The 27371-nt window shown below is 31.5% G+C and overlaps 1 protein-coding gene across 1 annotated transcript; it reads right to left on the bottom strand.

Moving 5' to 3' along the window:
- Positions 1-493: 493 nt before the first annotated feature.
- LOC127727856 (carnitine O-acetyltransferase-like) lies at positions 494-27371 on the bottom strand. The gene is made up of 14 exons (XM_052234974.1): positions 27242-27371; positions 22908-23087; positions 22163-22243; positions 21383-21501; positions 20469-20522; positions 13936-14104; positions 11963-12134; positions 11268-11443; positions 9938-10038; positions 6682-6801; positions 5884-6006; positions 5007-5205; positions 3095-3232; positions 494-2418 (listed from the first exon to the last, which is right to left on the bottom strand). The coding sequence occupies exons 1-14, from the start codon at positions 27266-27268 to the stop codon at positions 2203-2205; spliced, it is 1875 nt and encodes a 624-aa protein (XP_052090934.1). The 5' UTR covers positions 27269-27371; the 3' UTR covers positions 494-2202.

Below are 27371 nucleotides of genomic sequence, written 5' to 3'. Positions count from 1 at the left end.
TTTTTCCTCAAGATTTTTACTATATAGTCTGAAAACAGATTTACTAAGTATTGAGCAAGAGCACAGTGTATTGCACAACAGCAAGAAATCTTCAATTGAATATAAATTCAAATCATATAACCAATTTCAAGTTCTTTGACTACATTTATTCTGTGTCAGAAACCTATAAACCTATAATGTGTCAAATATTTAATTACAATCCAAATTCAGACCTGTATCAAGCTTGAATATTGTGTCTATATTTTCCCCAACTGTTCAAGGTTGGACCTCTGCGGTCGTATTCAGCTGTGCTCGACGAAGCACATTTTTAAAATATTTAAAAAGAGACAACTATTGTAGAAATGGTCATCTAATGTTATTCTCCTTTCAGAAGCTCTGATTTGTAGTTCCTGAGAAAAAAATTCATGGAACACAGATGAACAGACTTGCAGAGGTAAAGCAGGATACCACTGCTCTGAATATATATAATGAAAAAAAAAAACATTACATAAAATGATGTTATTTAGCACCTTTAATAAAAAAAAATACCAGTATAATAATACAGTTATCATCTAATATTGGACTAGTGAAGTCAAAACAAAATTACAACTATAAATTAAGGCTACATCTGCATAATTATACAGTAGCTGGGCTAACAATGGTGTCAGAGGTGAAATCTGTTCAACTAATTGCTAATGTGTAAATATAGCAGCAGAATCACACTGCACTAAAATGAAGGTTGGGAGACAAAACTAGACACGGAGATTAAATAACAACCCGCTTCATTAAATATAACATAGAAGGCATGGTAATAGAACATTTATACACATCCACACACATTACTAAGGAGAGCCAGAAACAGAGAATCTTGTATATGATTTTACACATCTAAGCAGCAGAAGAGGTTAAATAGCCCTCTAAATTTTGAGAAAAGAATTCCCGATTTGTAACCCTTGTATGTGCCCTTAGAGTGTATTGCAGACATAAATGTTAGTTATCCTTCTTTCTAAATTTGTCATATTACTGTAGTATAGATGTTTGTTTACACAAAAAGTACAATCCAAACCATTATTCTGTAATTAACTATTTTAACTGAGTTTCATGTTGGTTTTTTTTCTGAATTTGGCTAATGTTAGATTTTTTCTGCTCAATTGAGAATATTATAATTAATTCTGTTAAAATAATTAGTGTTTAAACAGTAGTACAGTCTAAACTAAAAGACTTACCATTATAAAGGCTGATGTAAAAATATATTTTTGGGTTTATAATATTCAAGTATTTAAGAAGAATATCATCATTCAAAATATTCCTTGGGTGTTCGTTAAATTGAAATAAGGGAGACCTCAGCTGATTAGAGTTGTGTATAGTTAATATTTCTGACAATCATTTATACTTAAATATGATCCAAAAATAATGTATTATTACCACTGCAATAAATCACATTTGCTATCATCCAGATTACACTTATTATTATTATGTGTTTATACAATATATCTAATGGTATCCATGATGAAACAATTTTCCATTCTGATCATTTTCATGATGATATTAACAATTTCCATTCATTTATCTATTACGAAGCAATCATATACTATAGATATATATATATTGGTGAAGGATATTATTCAAACGATCTCAATTTTTATTGCATTCATTCGACAATTCTAAAATTTCTTTTAATATTCAAAAAATCCTTTTGAAATCTGCCTTTTCTTTGAAATTACGAGTATCTTCTTTTTAGTGACATCAAGAGTCCACAAAATTTGGTATACTACAAGAAATAACATCTATCTAAGCACCTGTCACTGTAGTTGGCAAGGATTACTAGTAAGCTTATCAACCTTTCTACAAAATATATTATTTGCTGCCAATAAACAGGTCAACTGCAGTTTCAAATGAAATATGAAAGTTCTGTATTTTGCTACCAGTTGGAGAAATAAAGCAATCAAATTAATGGAGACATAGCTTATCAAAATTATTTAAAAGCTAATTCAGGAGGTATATACTAGGAACATTCTTGTCATTTATAAAATTATGCATGCTATGCAATAATTGACAACATCATACTATATCTTCACCCCTACTAATCAAGTACCGGTAAGAGCATAAGATTGGCTATTCATGCCTAGCAATCACACACAAGTTTTCTATATCCAGCTAGAACAGGAATTACATGATGACGAGGGTATGTATCACATTAAATGGTAAGAATAAATAAATATATCACAATTTTGCTTGTACTGATCCAGCCATAAGGTTTTTCATGTCAATAAGACTTTGCCGAACTGAGTTGGCCATTTTATTAGAGTCAGTTTCTGGACTACAGTTAAATGCAGACACACCAAATATAATCTGTGATTCCTGAGGATTATAACACAGTCCATAACCATTAGGAACTACAGGACCAAATACTAAAACAGCTTCTTCTTTTGATGGAACCTGAAATCAGAAACGAGTTATTGGTGTTGACATAAGGATCTGAAAAGTTTTCTTCTTTTAGCATTGATTTTAATTTTACTGATGCAAATATATTAAAAGGCAATATCTAAAAATTTGAGAAATGAACCATTTGTAATAAAAGGGGGGGGGGGGGGGGGGGGGGGGTATGTAACCTATTTCTGATATAAGTACTATTATATGCTTATAAAGACCCTCAATATTCATGCAATGACCTTGTACTACTATGTACTATAATATGAAATGTTGATAAAACACCAGAAGTTTTCCATATGTTTAATGTTTAATAATATTATTTTAAGCTAATGATTGAAGACCAAACAATAAATTTTAGGGACTGATTTTACTGTGATTATCATTTTGAAAATTTTTTCTATACACAACCAAATAACAATATGTAATGTACGAATAAAAGGAGTTCAATTTACTGAAATAAGAACATTCCATTTAATTGATAACCCTCCCTCCCCCCCCCCCCCCCCCCCCCCCCAAAAAAAAAAAGAACCTAACAAAAACCCCACTAATACAGTACAAAAACATTAAAGATAATTTACTGTTGGTGTTTTTTTTTTTTTTTAATTCATAACTCATTATTATAATTGAACGAAAACATCAAACTAAACCAACCTGACTGGTAGACAATTCAAAATGTACAGACCTGACTGGTAGACAATTTAAAATGGCAACTGGTACTGTATGTTTGGTCCATATGTAAATCAGGAACATTCATTCCATTCTTTATTGCAGCAAGTTTTAATCCTAACAAATGTCTATCAATACCTTGTCCATTTATAGCCTGTAAAAAAAATCTGATCAATCAACAGTTGTTTTTACACACATATACTTTACTATTTGACAGAGGGATAAACATAAAATCACTATATACATACTAAATCCTGAATCATTGCTTACATTGTACATTTGTATATAGAACTTGAACAGATTGTGTGGGGAATTTCTTATTTTACCCCTGGTAACATCTATAACATAAATTGTTAACACAGAGATATGTCTCGCCTGTTGGCAGAATTTTTTTGAAAAAAGACAATCTAATGGACAGCAACATTGTTAATCTATTCAAAGTTGCTGGACCATGACCTAGGGCAGGGCCTTGCAATAGTTGTCAAACTGATATGTACTGATAGTAATGCAACTTTATAGAAAATATTATTGATCTATCACAAGTAGACTGACTTTAGCAGAAAACTTAACATTGATACTTACTTCTTGATTGAAAGGACACTGGGCCTCAAAATAGTCTTCAAACTGAGATGTACAGATAGTAATGCAACTTCATAGAAAATATCATTGATCTATGACCAGTAGTTCCTATCAAACTAACTTAAGCAGAATACTTAACAGTTGTTGAGGCAGACGTTGCTGGAAAAGCAACACATATGTCTCGCCTTCCAGGATTTTCATCACAGGCAAGACAAAACTACTTCTAATAAACCAATGGGGCGGAATGGAAATAATAAATTTGTAATCACAACTTCCACTTTTAAATCAATACTATCCATATAACACTGGCACTGGTATGTGCAGCATGGCTTCTGTTTTCCATTGTAATTGATGTTTGGTTGTCTATTTGAAACTGACTTTAACTCCACTAATACTGTAAATTCAGATATTCGGTAATTTTCTATTGTGATTGTTGAACAATGGAATTAAAAATGATTAAATATTACGATTTCAGGAATTGCTGCATACAAATAATGCTATCAAAATTTAAGATTTTTATTTTTGCCAAACTTATTCTATTGAAATTTCACAATAATAAAAACATTGCAAATATTTAAGAGATAACTGTATTGTATTTGAAGCTTTGAGGACGTCCATCGGTAGTTTTACTGTCGCAAATTTAGTTTACCTGGTGACGCGTAGCAAACAGGTAAACAGGTATTTGTGACAGTAAAACTACCGATGGACGTCCGCAAAGCTTCAAATACAATACAGTTATCTCTATTCTAATGCAAAACAAATACAATTTTCAATTTCAATCATTATTTCAGTGTAAAATTTTCATTAAAGAAAATTCCGCGAAAAGATGTTATCTTCTTTGGCCCCTCAACTATGTGACGTCATAGGTATGCTTCCGGCGTCAAACGTAAACACCAGCCGCTTTCTGGCTTCTTGACCGTTTCAGAATGTATTAAATTTGATAAAAAGAAGATTTCTAGGTGCAACATGTGAGTTTTTTGCTTATTATTGTAGAAATTACATGTCAATACATTCCGCAATTCAAAATGTCGGCTTCCTTAGTTACAGACAAGGAGATAGAGAATTTTGCGCTTACTGTCAACCAGTCAGAACCATTGATACAAAATAATTGCATTAGAATTTTGAATTTACACTTCTATCTGTGACTTAAAGAATCTCTTTTGTCTCATAATAACAAATAATAAACTTGAGCAATGCCATAACTGAAACAATTCCTTAGTATTTCTGAGGATAAAGCTATGTTTTGCAATTTCATATGAGAGAGGAGATGTTGTGTTTTCCTCAATGAGACAGTGATCTCAGATGCAAAAAATTAAAAAAAAACATCTAGAGGTCATCAGTATACATACCTCATTAACGTAATTTTTATGCGAGTTGACAGCTTTCTTCAGTAATTCTCTTTTCTGCTCCTGTGACACATTAGGATCACACATCCCTTTACAGAATTCTAATGATTCGATTGAACATGATCTTATTGTGTCTGTTCTCCCGTGTTGATATTTTCGTAATGAAGCTGTTTCATATGTAGCACAGGGCTCATTATATAACCTAAATAATACAGACAATAACTATTACATAAAAGTGGTCAAATTAACTACTTGTAAAAAAATTGTGAAATGGACATTAACTGTCAAACTCCTGCTACTGATTTGACTCAAATTCTTATTAAAAGAATAAGAATTTACATCAGATATCTAATTATATCATAATTTGATGCCACATTGAATTGCACATTTCATTAATTCATTCAGAGAATGAGGTACTTAACACAACTATATCATAAGATGGAAAAGTGCACACTAACATCCTTAAAATTGGAAATGGCATACAATTTAACAGAAATTGGTAATTTTCTTTATTATATAAAGATTCTGTGGTTTGTTTATGATTTTATAATTGATTGTTCCCATTTACTAGTGTTGATTTTTACTACTAGCATGACTAGTAAAAACAACAGCCCATGTGATTCCTTGAATGTGCAATTCAATGTGGCATCAAATTATGATATAATTAGATATCTGATGTAAATTCTATACTTAATTTTTTGGTTTATTTAAAGTTTTTTAAGCTTCTGCATACAATACTTGTATTCTAAAATTGTTAAACATTTTATATTAACTATCAGTATGATGAACAATGATTTCAAACTCAGTCTGTTGTTTTCATTATTGTATAACCTCTAGTGTAAAAATCTGTGAATACTTGATAATGGCAGATTATACAAACCTATAGAAAGCTAACTGGAAAGCTATCTGTATATAACTATCTGGACTTAATTTCACAGATTTAGGAAATTTTTTCCCATAGTCTGTAAATTTAGCTACTGTTAAATCCAGGTCTTTAACTTGTCTACAAATAACAAAATATTTCAATAAAACTTTTGTTGCCATTTTTATATCAGTAAATTATGTTTTTAAACATGTAATGGTAAATTCAAAGGTTTATAACATGTTCAAAAATACATATATATACAGAATGTTATGCTTTTACTTTTTCTAACAGCCAAACAGTAATTTTCAAGGTTGAACACAGACAAAAACTCAATTAAATATGTGCAAACATAAAAGGAGTTGATCGTGCAAACGTAATACCTGTCGAAATATAAATTTGTGCAAATGTAGGTCGCCTGTACTTGACATTCCTAGTTAATAAACTGTTCAATAAAAAATTTCAATCACAGTCTAACCATATTAATGCAGATTTATTACCCCTAGATTACATTCTAAACAGAGATGTGACAATTTCAGAAACTGTAGTACTAAATGAAAATATTTAAAACTCTAGATCAGTGTCAATAAGTAAACTTTCAGCAAGGACTGTTCCAAAATTGATAGTAGTGGTGGTGGTGAGGATTTGGGAGACACTCATGTTAAATACTCGGGGTGGTAGCATTTCTTAAGAATTTCATATATATATTTTATAATATGAGTGGTTGGGGTCTAATAAAAGTGCTTCCTATTCCCCTCATGCATTTAATTTTCGAACAGCCTTAAGCATTTGTTCCTAACAAACTTGTTCACTTACATATCTAAGTTTTTTTTGGCTTGATCTATTGCCTCTAATGATTTATTATCCAATTTAAATTCGAGCTTCTCCACAGGTTTAATATCCTCTGCTGGAAGCCCTTCATCATGATCTGTTTTACTACAATATAGTCAGAAAAAAGCATTTATACAACAAACAACAAATTATCTTGACAAAACACGCAAACAAATTTTCAAAAATATATATACGCTTATAGAAAGTAAACTATAACCTTGTTCAACAACATTAATTTTATATAAAAATATTAAAGATGTGGTATAATTGTTAGCGAGCCATCCATCAAAGTTCACAGGAAAAGAAGGTGAACATCTACTGTTCACCATTCAGTCGACTTAAACAAAGACCTAAATAAATCCAAAATAGTAGTATTAGTACCATAATCTAATACTTCTTCTTCTTCTTCTTTAAGTTTCTAGCGATCCTTCAATTATTGAAGATTATTCGCCGGGCGTCGACTATAAAATTTTATAATTTACATTGTAGCAAGAAAAATAAAAAGAAACAAAATCAAAAAATCAAAATAATGTATGTGCATTTGAAAAATTTCATTTAGATAAAACTATATACATTTGATAACAAAATAGTTAGGGATAGAAAATGGGGATGAGAGCAGATTCTGAGATCATACTCTTGAATCCCTGTACTGTACTGCATGATACTATTTGTTGTGGCAGAAGATTCCAATCTATAACTGTTCGTGGATAAAATGAATATTTATAACTGTCTTTAGATGTTTGTATTTGCCTAAATGAGTGTGGATTGCTATGTCTAGTTCTATTGTCTAGTGGGATCAAAAGGTTATATGTAGGGACTGCAACAATTTCATGTATAATTTTGTAGAAGAAGACAAGTCTGTATCGTAAACGCCTAATTTCAAGTGGGTACCAATTTAAGTCTGTCATCATTTCAGTAACTGAGCTGGTGTTATGGAAGCGGTTGCATGAGAAGCGCGCTGCTCTTCTCTGAACTTTTTCAATTTGTGAAATTTGCTGTTTTTGATGTGGATCCCAAATAGTTGAGCAGTACTCTAGTTTTGGTCGGACAAGAGCTTTAAATGCATGTGCTTTAACTTTAGGTGAGGCTATTTTAAGGTTTCTATGAATAAATCCAAGAGACTGATTTGCTTTTGATGTCATGTTATCGATATGTTTGTCCCATTTTAAATTTGATTGAAGAGTTAGGCCTAAATATTTTGTAGAGTCAACTTTTTCTAGAGAGTGATTGTGTAATTTATAAGTGAAGTCTAAAGGTTTGCGTTTTTGAGTAACACTGAGAATGTTGCACTTATTAGGGTGAAAATGCATGAGCCAGTCCTGCTCCCATCTGCCGGCCGCTTCCAAGTCAGACTGTAATTTATATGTGTCATCTGGTTTTTTAATTTCCCTATAAATAATACTGTCATCTGCGAACAATCTTAATGTACTATGTTCAATATATTCTGCCAAATCATTTATAAATATTAAGAATAAAATTGGACCAAGCACTGTGCCTTGAGGTACCCCAGATGTTACAGGAATTTTATTTGATGTTTCACCTTCAAGGACTACTTCTGTACTAAGGATGTGTGTCTCTATCAGTTTTTTTTTTGGTACCTTAACTCACTGTGAACCAAATTAATTCAGATTCTTTTTATGCATTAATTTCACTTCTAGCCCACTTTGCAGCAATTTTTTTCCCAATTTTTTATAAAGTAAAATAACAATAAATACCGAACTCCTAGGAAAATTCAAAACGGAAAGTCCTTTATCAAATGGCAAAATCAAAACCTCAAAATACATCAAACAAATGGAAAACAACTGTCATATTCCTGACTTGGTACAGGCATTTCCTTATGTAGAAAAAGGTGGATTAAACCTGGTTTTATAGCTAGCTAAACCTCTCACTTGTATGACAGTAATAAATTTGTTGATTTATATACAAGGGGAGATCTAAAATTGACATGTTCAAAATGTTGCCACAGTATCAATGCAGCTAACAACAGGGATTCCTTTAGCTGAGTATGACTAGGGTTTAAGGTAGGATTTGAGGGCCTTAGTCACTTTTGCGTGATAAGAAAACCAACTTTTCTTGGGTAGCATCTTAACATGATAGGACTAAGGTAGTTATTGCATTGGTTAAATACATAGAAAGAAAAACATGTGTTCTTTCATTTTCTTTTTCAGTATTTCATTAGTATACAAATAGAAACAAAACAAAAAGATTAAAACAAAACAGCTGTTTTCCTCCAAAAGATTCATCTTGTATGTTTTTGTTTTGATTGTTATGTCTCAAAACAGGGACTAATATAATGAATCTGTTGGTCAATGTTCCTGTCCTTAATACAAGTTTATGGTCTGTAGTATATGCTACACAATAGAAATTTGTTTATAAAACCAAAAATAAAGAATAGAGAAAAATGGGCAAAAAAATGAAGAAGAAAGAATAATGGGTGATCAAAGTAGAGAACATTTGTATAAAAAAATAAAGAATACAGAAATTGATGACCCAGACCCCTTCCCCCAACCCCCTACCAAGACCCTCTTTACTTTGTACCATAACTCAGACCTCCTAAACCTAAAAGTCCTAAAGTCAGAAGTATGTAGACAGATCTTGTGTAGATATTTCTATACCAGGAAAAATTATAATTGAGTTATCTTTCTTGTATTTGGGTGTGCTCCTACTTCTTCTGAAGATTATACACAGTAGAGGTTAATAGAATCAATGGCCACACGGTTTATTATTTTAAAATCGAGAGGGAAGGCAGGCAAAGACAAAATATGTCTGAATTTAACATTTTAAAAGGAATTCAAGTAAAACAATGTTTTTATATTAAAGTTCATGACCATTTTGGTCCTTCTGTAAATAACGTTTTCATCATGAAACTGTGGTAAACATTGCAAATTGTGTGGTCCTATGAAAAATTTCTTAAATTCAAAATGACAAATGCAGACCAACTCTATTTGTATAAATTAGTATTGATGATCATAAATGACACATCATGTATAAGCTCCATCATGTATAAGCTGATTTCCTGTAACACCTGTTGTGACGGTTGATAATATTAGCTCGGGTGTTATAAACTTATAAAATTGTTGCAATTTATTATTTTCTTTTACAAATTTCAGTGAAGAAATTGATCAAAAATACTTTCATCATTTTGAAAATAGTTTCGTAAATGATGAAAAATGACAAGTGCTAGCGAAATCAATGAGTATGACTTACCAAAATTCTACTACATGATCTGAGTATGACTTACCAAAATTCTGCTACATGATCCATGAGGCTGACAACAGGGGGTCCTTCAGCTGTTGTATGTTCATAATTTAAGCCACAAATACCATTCCTACCAACCACAAACTGAAAAAGTGAAATAACTTATTTACAGAACAGCAATCTTGGATTTTCTTTTCCAAACATAAATTTCATTTATTGTAACAAAATGACTGCAGTACTGTTTTTAATCGATAGGATTTTTTACCAATTCATTCAATTTGAAAAAAATACATTCTAATGGTTATTTGTTTTCTTCTTCTTTTTAGGTAGTATCTGAAATTCTTTATGATTACTATTATCAGGGTTTGGTTTTTTTTGTAGTATAAACTTATGATAGACATACAATTTTACATTTTGGGGATCTATCTACAGAAAATTGTATTTATTCTGATATAAAAAAAATAGACATCAGCTTGAATATTAAACAAATAATTCGTGGAAGTGAGGGCCATTTGGCAGTTTATGGACCATGTGGTAATCTCAACAATAAAATAACAGTTCAAAGCAAAGCTGCGGTTCAAATAATTTTTTGGAGATGACTAAACAGTTCATATCTTTTGCTCCCAATTTGCCCAATGAAATATTTCTTTGTAATATTATACTGAACTGTTGAAATGTTAAAAAAACCAACAGGATTTCATGTTTACCCTCAACACAAAATGTATTTTAGCCATATTTATCTATCATTGTTTTATTTAAATGCACAAAAACACTTAACAAATTCAAATGCAATTGCTCCTTTCTGGATTACTTGCATGGTAGAATTTATTTTTTAACTTGCTTGAAATGTTTTAAAATTTTAAGTATTTTCACAGGGACAAAGTTTAGAAATGACAATATTTATGATGTCACAGTACAGTATAATCTAAAGTATAATATACCAACATATAAATGTATGTATCATCAATTTAAAACAAATGAAGTATGCGCTTTCAGTCTTGGATTCCACAAAAATGTCTGTTGTGTATTTTTTAATGTTGTTGGATTGCTGTCATATTGATGTATACCTCATATCTCCCCTTCTTCCTGCTGTAAATACTGTTAATTCAGCTAAGTTCAGTTTAACAATAGGTAGATTTTCCAAATCCTTTTGTTTTTTCATATATAAATATAATTTTGACAATTGGATGATGTGTTTTATGATAAAAACCATCCAGCTAAAACACAATAATGTCAATATCTTTCATAGCCATTTCATATCATGGTGCAAGTATTACCAGTATAATTTGAACAAACCATCTGTTGCCTGCCAAACAGCCACTTACCTGTATAGTTTTATCAAACCATCTGTTGCCTGCCAAACAGTCACTTACCTGTATAGTTTTATCAAACCATCTGTTGCCTGTATTTAATTGACTGCCACCCCCATGTAACATAATTTTAGCCGCTACACTCCTCTCGTCTGACATGTCAGCAGGCAAAAATTCATCGAGGCAGAGTACAAAAATACTTCTCTTTATGTTCTGTATTGCTGCTTGGTTCGTTTTATCTGAAATACATATAGTACAGTACATGAGCCAGGGCAGCTACAAATACTTTATTTAACCAAAACCTAAATTTAAAACAACAATTATTTGTCAAATATGTTAATCATGACCGACATGACCAAACATCACAAACTTTTTTCTGCACTATAAAAGAAACCAGACAATCACCATATTACATTGACAATAAAACTAACATTATTTTTACAGGATTTAAGCCTTCTATTATTTTGGAAATTTTCAGGTACTCTCATCTTACCCTTATAAAATCAGACTCTTACAAATTACACTGTCACTTAAAGAAAGCTAGGGGCAAACATGTAAAAACAAATTGTTCCCTCTTTTTTAACCTATTTATTTAGCTTCAGAAGAGGTAAGATTTTGAGAGGAATGTGTGTGAATAGTTCATTACACTCAAGAAGGATCAAAACATGAAAATTAAAAATTATATGATCATTGATGCAATCACTGAATAATTGTCAGTTTAATTGCTGGAAATATAAAGTATTTTAAATTGTACATACCTTTAACTAAATGATTATGAGCTTTAGCCCAGGTGTTTCTATTCTCAGAAGTCAGAATGCCAACTGGTGTACTGGGATTTTTCGACATTTCAACTACTTTCTGCAGCTGGTTATAAATCTGGTCTACACTTAGAGGCTTGTGGTTTTTACCATAAGCTTCTAATGAGAAAAACTGAATGAAAAACAAAACCAGAATATTAGTTAATGGCTAAAAGATAAAGACCATTGTAAAATGTTCAGGCCTTTCAATAAGAGGCAGTACCTCGTACACTACTGATAAATTACACCTGAATTAATTGCTTATTATATAAGGAATTCATAGAATATTTATATGAAAGTTCCATCTGCAAATGAGAAAACTAAAAGTGCATATGAAAGATACTGACACTCTTGAATGTTAACAAAATATTGTTTGGTTTCTGTCTCATTGATGTATACCAATGTCTTCTTTCATTCTTTCTTTATACAAAAAATGCAAATGTTTGAAAATTGACTTAAATATTTATCAAATTTAACATAAATTTATTTTTAAAGTAAGAATAGCCCTAAATTCCCATTATATATCTTTGCATTAACTGGGAGGTATTTGTTTCTGAAAAAAAAATTTGAATGTCAACACCATTTATTTTAACTCACACAGAGATTTTCAACAAGTAAACACCATTTCCAAGTTATTTAGAACAACATGTATGATATCATTGATGTTAAACAGAGAACAGAGAAACTTTAACAGTATGTAATCAACCAAACAGAGAAACTTTAACAGTATGTAATCAACTATTATCACTTCATTTACCTGGAATAGATCCATCAGAGTTTTCACAAATTATCAAAAAATAAAAAAAACACCTGCTAACTCATTTTATCAAAATAAGTCCAGTTATTTGTAAGTGTAACCATTGATGGACATGATTAGTTATTGTAAAGAATTCTAAAGATTCCTGTAAGGGTATTGAATGTAGCTCCATACATTACAAATTTATACATATCTGGTTTTCTAATGTTCAGGTTTGAGCATTCCTGATACATCCATAAAACCACTTTCTTTTATTAAAATAGCAGAATAGTTATAGGTTTTATAACGAGTGAGAAACGAATATTACTTGATATCAACTCGAGATATTTAATTTTAATAACAATAAACAAGCCTTGGCGAGAGTTGATATCAAGCGATATCCAACTATCACGAGTTGTAAAACCTGTTTCTCTTATGGTCATCACTCTCATTGTGTTAAATTAAAAATTACATGAATTGTTGATCTAGTCTTTTGCACATACCAGCATGATGTCATATGTCCTGTTCCTGTGTCAAACTTTAACATCAGACATTTTAAAACTTTTTGTATTTTTCAGAATGTAATAAAATTTGTCAAAAAGAAGATTTTCAGGTGAAAAGTGTGAGTAATTTGTATATTGTTGAAGATATCACATATGTCTGTTGCCATGGAGGAAATGTACATTGTCCTAACCTTTGAAAATCATTGATGACCTAATGAATAGCCAATAGAAATGTCATAATATCGTCTCATGATGCTGGATAAGCCAATCAAATAAACACATTTTTCGTATCACTACTTCGTATCACAATCCCTGCAGTGTGTTACAAGAAATATATCTTCATGTAAGAAATAGATAAGAAAAAGATAACAGGCTACAACCATAAGAGAATTGCTTTCATGTCTTTCCCAAATAAACAAAATTAGGGCATTTTATAGCTTGCTATGCAATATGGGTTTTGTTCATTGTTAAAGGCTTTACGGTTACATATAGTTGCTAACTTCTATGTAATTTGGTATTGGGTGGCGACTTGTCTCATTGGCAATAATACCACATCTTCTTATTTTTAAATTCAAATAAAGTTTAAAGTGAATTATGGACAAAAATTACAGTTTTGAGTGCAGAGGAAGGGATAATGTTGAATTCTCATAATTCCAGAATAATTCACCTCAATGTAATTCCAATGAAATACTTACTGTATTATTATGAATGACTGTGACATGGGTTGGTGGGTTAGGTTCATCAGGGGGAAAACACTCCCATGTATCCTTCTTTAGTCCAGGTGTTCGGCAGGCAGACAATATTTTGTAAAACTGGGTCATGCACAAGGGATTCTTTCCCATATATTCTACTTCCAATGTCTGTCTGTAATTATATCATTTCATTAAACAATGTGGATATTTCTGGATATAGAAAAATTAATAATGTGTTGCTCTACATACACCAGTAACACCCCTCATACTTAATACTGTCAGAAAACAGGAAGTAGGTATCTGACATATCTGACAGATTGGAAAAGCACTCACACATATCAACTCAAATAATAAATATTATTGTATAAATATCAAATATTACATGAATAAATATAAAACAATTGAAAAGAGAAACTAATGGCATGGTTTATGTTAATAGCGATAAAAAAAGAAAATTAATGGCAGACATAAACCAATAACAACTATAGTTATTATCATATCATGTTTATTGCAAAACAGCCCTTTATCTTGTTTAATAAAGAAACATTTTCTTTTTTTTTCATGTGTCATAATATAATGTGCAAGGAAATTATTCAAACCTTATAGTAAATTAATTGGATGTTTAAGCTATTAACTTGGCATCAACACTAATTACTATTCATCATATTGGAAGTGGTTTGTTTCTTTTTTTTTTCATAATCTAAAGACATTTCCTTCTTTTGTCACAATCTGTGAATCATTTAAAAATCACTCTTGCAGCAAATTTTATTTGTAATTCTTCTGATTGTGGGCGATTCACTCTAAAACGTTTGTTTATTCCACAGGTAATACTGTCAGAGACATAAATTAGAGTGAAATCAGGTTCAATCGCCTTCTTTCACATTAATCACTTGATACCAGCAAGATAGACTTTTAACTGAATCACATTGTGTGTTCTCTATTACCGTAAATTGGGAAATTTTGGTCGTAGTTTTATTTTGGTTTATTTGGTGCCTCCAATGAAAGTGCCAAAATTAAAAAAAAACGAAAATAAAGCAAACACTAAAAATTGAAATGCCAAAATCGCATACCGATACAACAATATCGTAATGTTAATTGTTGGGGAAAATATTTGATGTGATTATATCTTCCGTATATTTCCTACAATTCTATACATAGCCAAATCTGCAAATAAATACCCGGTATAATTTGACAAAAACGCTATACAATTTTTACTTAATTGTCAATTTTCTGAAATTGTTAAAAAAAAACACAGCATGAATTTTTATTCACACATGTCATAAATATGCCAGGCTATTGCTGATTAGAATATAGCAAAGTGCTCTCGACCAATAAAATTGTAGGATTTGATGTCTCTTAATTGAGAAGAATGAATGTAAATCATGTTCTTAGTAAAGGATTATCCTATTGTTTGGGTCTATTTACAGTTCAAAACAAAGAGTTTCTATAAATTAGTAACAACTGCCCCGAAGCACATTTATCAGATTGAAAGGATTTATCACACAGTGATTGTTGAATTGTGAAACAAACAAAAAAATCAAAATAAGTTGAAGTTTACTGGTGCAGTAAAATTGGTAGCTTTAATTAATTATGAAAATATTAATAACTTCAAATTACTAAAAAATTAAACAATATCAAAGCAATACAAAAAAAAGTTTTAAAATCAAAAACAACCAAAATCTTTAGCTTTCCAAAACTCTGATTACTGGACCAGCGGTTGGGAAAAAAGAGTTTATTTCCAATGTTCCGATAAAATAAAATAAAACAGGAATTTAATTTTTGAATATATTTAAATCTTTTAAAATCATTTTTTTTTAACATTCCCCTGACATAATGAAATAGTATTTGATTTAAAAAGCCGGACCAAAATATTGGCTGTGAAATAAAATTAGTTGTAACTCAAATGTATTTGTTGATTTAAACTGTAAATAAAAAAAGGATAATTCCTCACTAAAATATTACATGATTTACATTCATACTCACAATCAGGAAACATATACAATTCCTACCTTTTTCTTTGTATTGTTGTGTCACCTAATGTCTAAAATACATTTTTATTTAATACTCCCAAATTATAAGAAAGTCCTGACATCACTAAAACCAGAGACATATATACACATGTATATGTGTATATATGTCTCTGCTAAAACTAATCCATAAATGAAATGCCTAAAAAGGAAGTCATGCATAAATTATAAACATTGCACTGACAATGAAACTAATTCTGAGTAAAACCAATCAAGAGATCATTTGAGCCTTGAGCACTTTACAATATTCTAAGTTTGTAAGTGAATGATAATCCCTTACTTCATGATAAGTACTCGCTAACGCTCGTACTTAATCATGAAGAAAGGGATTATCATTCTCTTACATATACTTAGACATCGTTATCATGGTTATAGGTAATTAGAATATCAAAACTCCTTATAATCCTTTATCTTCAATTAATAAACATGTACTGCCAGAGGCATAAGGATTAAAATTTAAATCCTTGATTGTCAATAGATTAACATGTACTGCAATAGAGATGATTAAAATTTATTTCATATGATATTTGTTTAAAATTAACAATCTATTTAAATAGTGATTTTAATGTTTAAGATTTTATTTCATAACTTCCTTAAGCTTTGAACCACAAAACGGAATTATTTGCAATTGCATCCGTATCCGATTCCTTCATTAGGTTAAATTAGTCGTGTTTCTTGTTTTAGAAATTAAATGATATTTTGTCTATAAACGGGTAAATAAAGGCAAATATGAATGAGTGTGCTCACTACTGTTGTAACAAAATTAAAAATAACAATTGGACGAGGCACCAAAACTAAACACACCAATAATGTAACACATGCCTTTGGAGAGAAAACCTCCAAAATTTCCCAATTTACGGTAATTCATGTATACTGACTATCTACAAACATACAACACCTTGTGTGTACTGTATTAGTTCATGTATACTGACTATCAACAAACATACAACACCTTGTGTGTACTGTATTAATTCATGTATACTGACTATCAACAAACATACAACACTTTGTGTGTACTGTATTAATTCATATATACTGACTATCAACAAACATACAACACCTTGTGTGTACTGTATTAGTTCATGCATAGTGACTATCAACAAACATACAACACCTTGTGTGTACTGTATTAGTTCATGTATACTGACTATCAACAAACATACAACACCTTGTGTGTACTGTATTAGTTCATGTATACTGACTATCAACAAAAATACAACTCCTTGTGTGTACTGTATTAGTTCAGGCATACTGACTATCAACAAACATACAACACCATGTGTGTACTGTATTAATTCATGTGTACTGACTATCAACAAACATACAACACCTTGTGTGTACTGTATTAATTCATGTATACTGACTATCAACAAACATACAACACATTGTGTGTACTGTATCAATACATAAAATTGAGAATAGAAATGGGGAATGTGTCAAAGAGACAACAGCCTGACCAAAGAGCACAAAACAGCCGAAGGCCACCAATGGGTCTTCAACACAGCGAGAAAATCCCGCACCCGGAGGCGGGCTTCAGCTGGCCCCTAAACAAAAATATGTACTAGTTCAGTGAAAATGGACGTCACACTAAACTCAGAAACATATAAACGAACTAAATTTAAAAAAAACATACAAAACTAACAAAGGCCAGATGCTCCTGACTTGGGACAGGCGCAAAAATGTGGCAGGGTTAAACATGTTTTGTGTGATCTCAACCCTCCACCTATACCGCTAGCCAATGTAGAATAAACAAACACATAGCAATATGCACAGTAAAACTCAGTTTAAAAGAAGTCGGAGTCCGATGTCAGAATAGGTAACAAAAGAAACTAAGCAAAATGACAATGATACATAAATTAACAAAGGACTACTAGCAGTTACTGATATGCCAACTCCAGACCTCAATTAAACTGATTGAAAGATCATGTCTTCATCATATGAAAATCAAGCACAATCTCTCCCGTTAGGGGTTTAGTATCATAACATCATAAAATATATGAGAAGAACATAACCCATATCATGCCAACAACTGGTTTTAGAATAAATGTGTTTATTTCCGATGCATAGACCCTATGAGTGAATCAATATTAATTCCCAAATATGCCATCTTTAATGACCTGACAACAGTATCGTAACTATACACAGAATTCCCAAATATGCCATCTTTAATGACCTGACAACAGTATCGTAACTATATTCCTTCTGAATAAGTCTGTTTCAAGGTTTGGTTAGCTTTTGAGGTGAATGAAGACATTTTTGTGATTTGTATAGAATATTACCATAAAAGATTGGATGTGAAATACCTGAATGTATAAGATGTCTGCATGTTGATTTATATTTACAAATGATGTCCTTGTACCAATGATAAAATTTAGTAAATGTTTTGACTAGTTTGTGATATTGAAAACCCTGGTGTAATAATTTTCAGTAATACAGATATTTCTTTTGTTTAAATCAAATACGTTGTTACATACACGAGCGAATCGAACAAATTGAGATATATAAACATCATAAGATGGTGACAAGGGAACGTCACCATCTAAAAATGGATGATTAACAATAGGAAATGAAAAATCATCTCTTTTATCCTAAATTTTGGTATTAAACTTCCCATTAAAGATATAGATATCAAGATCCAGGAAAGGGCAGTGTTCATTGTTAGTATTAGCTTTATTTAAAGTCAGTTCAGCAGGATAAATCATTTTAGTGTACATACTGAAGTCGTCATTATTCAGAGCCAATATATCATCCAAATATCTAAAAGTGTTATTGAATTTTTGTTTCAGATGTTGTTTCGATGGGTCTTTGCTGATTTTAGTCAGAAATTGTAACTCATAACAATACAGAAACAGGTCCGCAATAACAGGTGCACAGTCAATCCCCATTGGAATTCCAATAACTTGACGAGATACGGAATTTCCATAGCGAACAAACATGTTTTCTAGTAAAAATTTAAGTGCAGTTATTGTAGGTCCAATTGACATAGTTCTTTTGTTTGTTGTTACTAAAAAATGACCTAAAAGAGTTTGAACATATATATTCGCATTCTGACTTTTTAAATGCCCATTTAATTAGATGTGTGAATTATTTCTTAATGAGATTATGAGGCAAAGTGGTATATAGGGTAAAAAAATCAAAACTTTGAACAGATTCGAAATCACCAATATAAGCATGCAATTTATCAAGTACTTCCAACGAATTTTTGACACTCCAAAAGTAATTAATTCCACTATTTTCAAAGGCCTTATTTGAACAATTTATTACCAGGTTTATGATTGTACCAAGTGTACTAGTAAGTAGATTAGACAGTTTAGTAGTGGAATAATGGATTGAAGACGAAATAAATCTATATTTGTAAGGTGTTTTGTGCAGCTTTTGAAGCCAGTACATAGTTAGAACTTTCATTATATTTCGTTCTGCTTGTAAAGAGGTAGCTAAAAGTTTATGTTTGTTACAGATGTTATTTTCCGAAAATGGAGTCAGTTTGAATGTTGGTGAATTCGTGATTTCCTTTTGCAGAACCTCAATGTAAAATTTACGTCAAACAATAATGATATTATTGGCAGCCTAATCAGCCAGACAAAAACAAATTCCTTGGCGAGTTCTTTTAGCTTATGTTTGATAGAGAAATAGGGCTATTATGGTTGTTAGGAGTAAAATGTTCTTTAAAAAATTTAAAACGAATATCGACTATGTTCATTACTGAATTAAAAAAAGAATCTAAGGATTTTTTGTCAGCTTTTTCTCATTTTATCCATTTCGTGCGGTAAGTAGAGAGTGAGTCGTGGATGATGTTACGACACTCATTCCAATTAATAATTGACAGGGGACGATATTTCGGTCCTTAACTAAGGAAAGATTACAACTCTCGGCCCTGGACGATGTTAAGGTCTCCTGTTATAACATGGGAACTGGGGCCATATATGTATTTGGAATTACTGCAATTTCATGACATGGGTGTATTGAATGATATTAACATCTTTACACACCTCGCTATAATTAAACACATATTTCCGGGTAGATTTTTTATAAAAATAACAAATTAGAGGGAGCTCAGTATTATCAAAATAACCAGGAATTTGCTCTTTTACAGAATGATCATTAAAAATACCGGCAATAATTACAAAATCAAAACCTTTATTGACATATTTGATTTTAGTGAAATGTTTTTGTGGTCAATTAGTTTTGGGAAACAGTTTAGAATAACAATATGCAATTATAATTTGGAAGATTTTCCTGGTTATTTTGATAATACTGAGCTCCCTCTAATTTGTTATGTTTATAAAAATGAAATTGTGTTGCAATCCTCCATAATTTGATGTAATTTATTAACAGGTAAAGAACAGAGCTTGGTTAAAAGATAATGTAATATAGCTCTTTCATTTCTGCATATATTCATACATCCCTGGCTTCCAAATGTTTGAGCGTTACAGAAGAAAGTTCACCCAGAAAAGCACTTCAGACGCATGAAATTTATAAAGTGTGTTTTTTTTTCATTTACATACTCACTCATCAACCATAATTTTATAGTCCAATACTCCAGCCACAAGTTTTGCAGCAAATCTGAAATAAATGACTGTTTAATGTTACATGTACATTTCTTTTTTAAAACAAATAACTGAACTAATGGTATTAACAAAGTTAGAAAATTAGCTATTCTTGTATCAGGTACCCTCTGTTATAAGAACTTGCTTGATACACATACACTTTCTGATCTTTTGCTGTTAATAATTTCTTGGTTGACATTGTTTAATGTTACTATTGTATTTATGTCCTTGTTAATGCTGAAATGATTAAATGATTATAAAATGACTTATATAAAAAACTATAATGTGTGCCAGGCATATATTTTGTACAAAACTCTATGTCAAATATATCCATTGAAGTAACACATGAGTAAGGGTATCTTATAATAAATACTTGTTTCTATTGTTAACATGGAAAATTTTCTATCACATTCTGTAGCAACATGCATTAATGAGGTTAAAATGCTGTCAGATACTGCTTAAGTGTATGTGATACAGATTTTGTGATACATTGTTCTCTTTATTTAAGACCTGTATCAAAAAAAAATTTTACACAGAAAAACATCTACAGATATTCCAAATTTTTGTATACATGTTATACTAATAGTAATGAACATGTTGGATTATAACATCATCCCACGTCCTTGTGTCTATGGAATCACTGTTTCAAACCTCAGATGTCAATCAATTTCTGTGTAATTCTGTTTTAAAAGTTCAATTCCATGATGACCCCCCCCCCCCCCCCCTATTCTTATCCCTTTGACCTGTAGAATCATTCTTCTATACCTCAGCTGTCATTCTGTACCTGTGTATTTTTTACAGCACAATTTCAGGATAAACCCAAACCCACCAACCTATAATTACAGCCCTGTGTCATGTAGCATCGTTATCTTATACCTCAGTTGTCCATCTGTATCTGTATAATTCTGTTTTGGTAGAACAATTCCAGGACTGACGTGAATTACTACAGGATTTCTGAATTCTAAATAAGCTACACTGGCCCACCATTCTGATAACTGAAAATCATACAATCAGAGATTTTAACACTGCTTTTCTGGAATGACAAACTGGGAAAATTTTCAAAATCGAAAGGGAGTTAGTTTACTTTCACCAATCCAAAACACAATATACAATTGATATTCAAGTTAGTGTTTGATATGTGAAACAATGTCAAAGACCAATAACTCTGAAATAACAAATGAAATCTCATTCTCACTTATGACTTCATCAATCGTAACACAATTTTGCACTGGTATATGCTTTCTTTTCTTTTTTATAGCTTTGAATTATCAAAATTTTAATGAAGAATAATAAACTACAAATGTGCATCAAAGTCTACCAATAATTATAAAAGAATATAATCATTCTATAAATTGTTGAATAAACTTTATTCCGATCTGACATCTGCCCAAAGTATTGATCAGGTTAATTATGTACTACATGTGTAAGTAAATAAATCATTACTAATTCTGACCCATTCTAGACTTGGGGAGCTTGACATATTGTGTAGACATTTGATCTTTTGTTGTTGACTGTATATTGGCATCAAGATGTCCTTTGGTTATTCTGGGTTGCTGTCTCATTGACTTACACTTCACATCATTTTTTTATTCATTCTTAAAGACGAACAAATTTTCTTCAAATTTTGATCTGTTTACAGAAATAAAGAAACCTTACCCAATTTACTTCCTTTGTTGCTCTCTCCTCTAAGAACTTCTGTAGTTTTGGTCCAGAACTCCTTCTGAACTCCTCAACATACTGTTAATATAAATGTATTATGAACAATATCAAACCTACTCATGGTAGACAATGGAGCTAGCAGTTTAAGAATATTTTGTTTTGTTTAAGAATATGGTACACCTACTTATCGTTCATTGTACAAATTTAAGAATCTAATGCATTAAGCCAAATCAGGAGCAAAAACTTGTAATGCCCTCGAACATGTAAAAGGTCCACTTCAGACCAATCAAATGGCCCCTTTTCAAAATGTAAAAACATTAAATAATACAATTGGAGCACTAGTGTCAGCATTGAATATCTTATTCTGGTTCAAAGTCTCCAAAGTGTCAATATCTAAAATTGTTTAACTGGCTAATGTATTAATGGTTTATAGTGTGCTATAAATTCTGAACCAAATTGTAGTCATTATTTGGATTAGAGCTAGGCTGAAATTTGAAATGATCCTTCAGAAGAGAAACATTTTAGTAATAAAATTTCAGAAAAAAAAATATGATTTATATGAGGACTTACATGACTTATACAAGTTTATAATTTTCTTAATAAAAATATGTGTAATGAGAATTGAATAGTAAAACTTGACATTGTAAAAGTTTTTTTTTCACTTCTGATTGTATTAAGAAGATGTGGTATGATTGCCAATGAGACAATGTTCATGTTTCTTTATTTCCTAAAGATAGTTAACCTTTTTTGTTTGTTCAAAGTCTTCATCAGAAACTAATGGTCTAACAGTTCTAAGATACTTCTGCAGTGTGGCATCTAAGGCAGGGACGGGTAATTTAGGCAAGGATTCTTGCTGGGCAAACATTCTCCCAATTACTTTTGTGGGCTTCATTTTCTGTTGTTTTCCTATGATGTTTGTTATCTGAAATAATAAAAAAACAATATGTGGTTATGATTGATTCATAGTTGTTTACTTATTATTCAGCAGCTGAAATGCACTGGTTTAATACAAAACATTAGTGTTCCTTGCCTCCATACAACCCTTACATAAACTCTATGTTGCCTCCATACAACCCTTACATAAACTCTATGTTGCCTCCATACAACCCTTACATAAACTCTATGTTGCCTCCATACAACCCTTACATAAACTCTATGTTGTCTCCATACAACCCTTAACATAAACTCTATGTTGCCTCCATACAACCCTTACATAAACTCTATGTTGCCTCCATACAACCCTTACATAAACTCTATGTTGCCTCCATACAACCCTTACATAAACTCTATGTTGCCTCCATACAACCCTTACATAAACTCTATGTTGCCTCCATACAACCCTTACATAAACTCTATGTTGCCTCCATACAACCCTTACATAAACTCTATGTTGCCTCCATACAACCCTTACATAAACTCTATGTTGCCTCCATACAACCCTTACATAAACTCTATGTTGCCTCCATACAACCCTTACATAAACTCTATGTTGCCTCCATACAACCCTTACATAAACTCTATGTTGCCTCCATACAACCCTTACATAAACTCTATGTTGCCTCCATACAACCCTTACATAAACTCTATGTTGCCTCCATACAACCCTTACATAAACTCTATGTTGCCTCCATACAACCCTTACATAAACTCTATGTTGCCTCCATACAACCCTTACATAAACTCTATGTTGCCTCCATACAACCCTTACATAAACTCTATGTTGCCTCCATACAACCCTTACATAAACTCTATGTTGCCTCCATACAACCCTTACATAAACTCTATGTTGTCTCCATACAACCCTTACATAAACTCTATGTTGTCTCCATACAACCCTTACATAAACTCTATGTTGCCTCCATACAACCCTTACATAAACTCTATGTTGTCTCCATACAACCCTTACATAAACTCTATGTTGCCTCCATACAACCCTTAACATAAACTCTATGTTGCCTCCATACAACCTTTACATAAACTCTATGTTGCCTCCATACAACCCTTACATAAACTCTATGTTGCCTCCATACAACCCTTACATAAACTCTATGTTGCCTCCATACAACCCTTACATAAACTCTATGTTGCCTCCATACAACCCTTACATAAACTCTATGTTGCCTCCATACAGCCCTTACATAAACTCTATGTTGTGTTTTGTGTAAGTAACTGTTGTTTGTTTTTTCATCATTTTTTTTATTTTTTGCCATGGCATTGTAAGTTTGTTTTTGGACTTATGAGTTTGAATATCACTTTGGTATATTTCGTATCTTTTTTACACATATTCTGGAAACTATTGGTTAAGCAATGTTGAAGTTCAGATATTTTTGGTGATCAGATCATTTCCCTAGTATACAGTCTTTGAGAATATGACCATTTTATCTACATACTCAATATTTTTTCTGGAAGGAGGTATGAAACGAGAATACATTTTTTTTTAGCCTGAGGATTTTTTTTTAGTTAATTATGTTCTTTCAACAAACATGGCAAACATATATATGTATTGAAAAATTCAAAGAATCTGCAAAAAAATAGAAAGTAGGTATCTGATAAATTAGAAAAGTCATCAAAGGTTACACATGTTACAACTCATCAAGTGCTGTCAAGTTGCTGACCAAATATAAAGTGATTCTGTTTAGTAGTTTCTGAGAAAAATGTGATGAAGATATTTGTTGAACAAACAGATGGAGGGACAGACTGATTGCAATATAATCCCAACTTTTGCAGTACAATTCTACAAAAGGCCAAACAAATTTCTAAATCTAAAGGTTGTACCTTGACCTTTGAACTGAAGTTTATCATGTTAATAGCCAAAATAAAGAGTCAGGGGTAATACTTATACAAGTCATTTTAATTTACTTGAAGATGCAAGTAATCATATACTTGTATATGTAAATTTGTAACATTTATATTTTTGTTTAAGGTTTGAATAATCTCCCCTTAATCTTCTCCAAAAAACAAGTACATTAATGCTGAGAAAGGTTTATTTTTTCGTTTGAAGTGGAAATAACTTTATCCTGCATTAATCAACAAGTTTTCAATGTGTATAAAATTGAAAATGCTCTGCTCTATAGTTTCCATAGTTAAAATCATAAAACATTAAAGTATTTGTTAACTACTTCTAAAACTGTCATGCTTCACATGCAGTTGTGTGTTACTTAGAGACATTCATCATTAAACTGTCAACCTTTTTTCAAAAAATCTCAAAAGCTACTACAAGCTAACATTGAGAAAATTTTTAACAATTTCATTGCAAGTTTAAATTTTTACATTTTCTGCAAAAGAGCAAAAATTGCTTGTATCGTTGTAAAACATGTAAAATTAGTACATTTGAAATTTGTGCTCAAATAGCTATAGGCTGTTAGAAATTACTCAGCACCAATGTACGATATACATGTGTCCATTAATCAAAAAGTTGCCATTGAATACTTGATATACAAACATGACAAAAAATCCCATTACATTGTTATCTAAACAAATCTATCATAATAACTTGACAGGATGTTTTATTTCAGTATGTACTGGATAAATACAACTGTATGCAATAATCCCATTTTAGACTAGGTAGCCCTATAACTGTATAAGCCTGGGAATCTAGTGGCTAGTCACATATCAACTTAAAACTATGCTCAAGTTACTCTTAAAAAAAATTGTGATAAAAACTGCATTTTACCTCAATTGGTCTATCTCACTGTCAAATGGATTATACATGAATTGAGTTATAATCCATAATCCATCAATAAATGGTTATTCCTGACTATTCCAAATAATTATGACATCTTGAAATGCTATTTTAATTGTTTGTTTTGACGCCCCAGGAAGGCCTTATACAGCAAAAAATCAAAATTTAAATAATTATTTGGACTAATTCCTGACCTCTTAATATACACCTATCTTGATTTGTTTTTCATGAATGAGTTAAACCGGTTGATCCAGGGTATATCCGGGTAAACAACGTCATCCAACAATCGGTTCTTACATTATAACAAAAGCATTGTGACATAGGAAATTTCTGGGAAAGTGCACCAAGTCAAAAGTCAAATGTTGCCATTCTCTTATTTTCCAAAAAGAGTTAATATGAAAATAAGAAGAGTAGCAGCATATATACCTGCCAACCCTCCCGTTTAGAGCAGGAGACTCCCGCTAAAACGACGAAATTATGGAAATCTCCCGCTTGCTTGTCCACTCCCGTGTGGGAGTATAGAATCTCCCGCTTTCGGATATTTTAACCAGGAATGACCCGCGTTCGTAATTCTCTGGCTTTTTCATTACTGTCAATAGAAATTAATAAACAATCGGCGATCATTTGAAAACTTTGGTCAGTAGTTTATAAGTTCAAATTATAAGTAATCGAAATTCATTTCTGATATGTCAACTCCAACAAGAGAGAGGTATTTGTCTGGACCAATCAACAGTGTAAAAAAAAGAAATAGATAACTGCAAATCGAAATGTCAAGCAGACTGAATGAAAGATTTTTAATTTTTACGACCAAGTTCACTGACACTTACTTGGCAATGAATCTTCATTTTGCACATCATGTTCAATCAACTTTTCGGTTTCTTCTGGTGGTCTGTACGACGTTTGAAAGCATGCTTAGTGTGGGTCTCACAACAAAATCAAAATATGGAATGTCATGAGTTTTGAGACTCTGACAGGGGTATTGAAAAAGGCAACAAAAAAAAACACACCTTATACTGTTGTATAGATTATAACCATGAATCACAGGGGTTTGTTACAAGTGTTTTTTTTCGAGGTTCTATTGATAGTAAACCCGGCAATTTGTAACAAACCCCTGTACCTCAGCTGTCATAGCTGATCAAGGGGAGATCTCCCTCTTTGACGGTTTCAGGGGTTGGCAGGTATGAGCATATATAAAAGCTTTTATTCTAATATTGTATAGATAAGCGCAAGAAAAACACTAAATACAAGAAAAGAACCTAACACATTAAAGAATATTTACTCACAAAAGTTTAACAAATAAAATGGGTCCATGCCCCCAAACGACTGTGACTTGATCTGTGGATGTTAAACAAAAATGTCAGAGGTATGAGCTACCATAAACATGATAAACTTACCACAGAAGATCTAACCACCCGATGCATAACTGTGTCCTATATTTTTAACCCAGATAAAGTTCAAGTTATTCTGTTCTGTACACACGTACTAAATGGTTCAAAGTTCTACTTAGTCAACTACAGAAATTAT

Source organism: Mytilus californianus, unplaced genomic scaffold (genome assembly GCF_021869535.1).
Source record: "Mytilus californianus isolate M0D057914Y unplaced genomic scaffold, xbMytCali1.0.p SCAF_2, whole genome shotgun sequence".
In the NCBI taxonomy this organism is placed as follows: domain Eukaryota; kingdom Metazoa; phylum Mollusca; class Bivalvia; order Mytilida; family Mytilidae; genus Mytilus; species Mytilus californianus.
The sequence above is the reverse complement of the archived record's forward strand: the minus strand, read 5'-3'. Positions and strand labels throughout refer to the sequence as shown.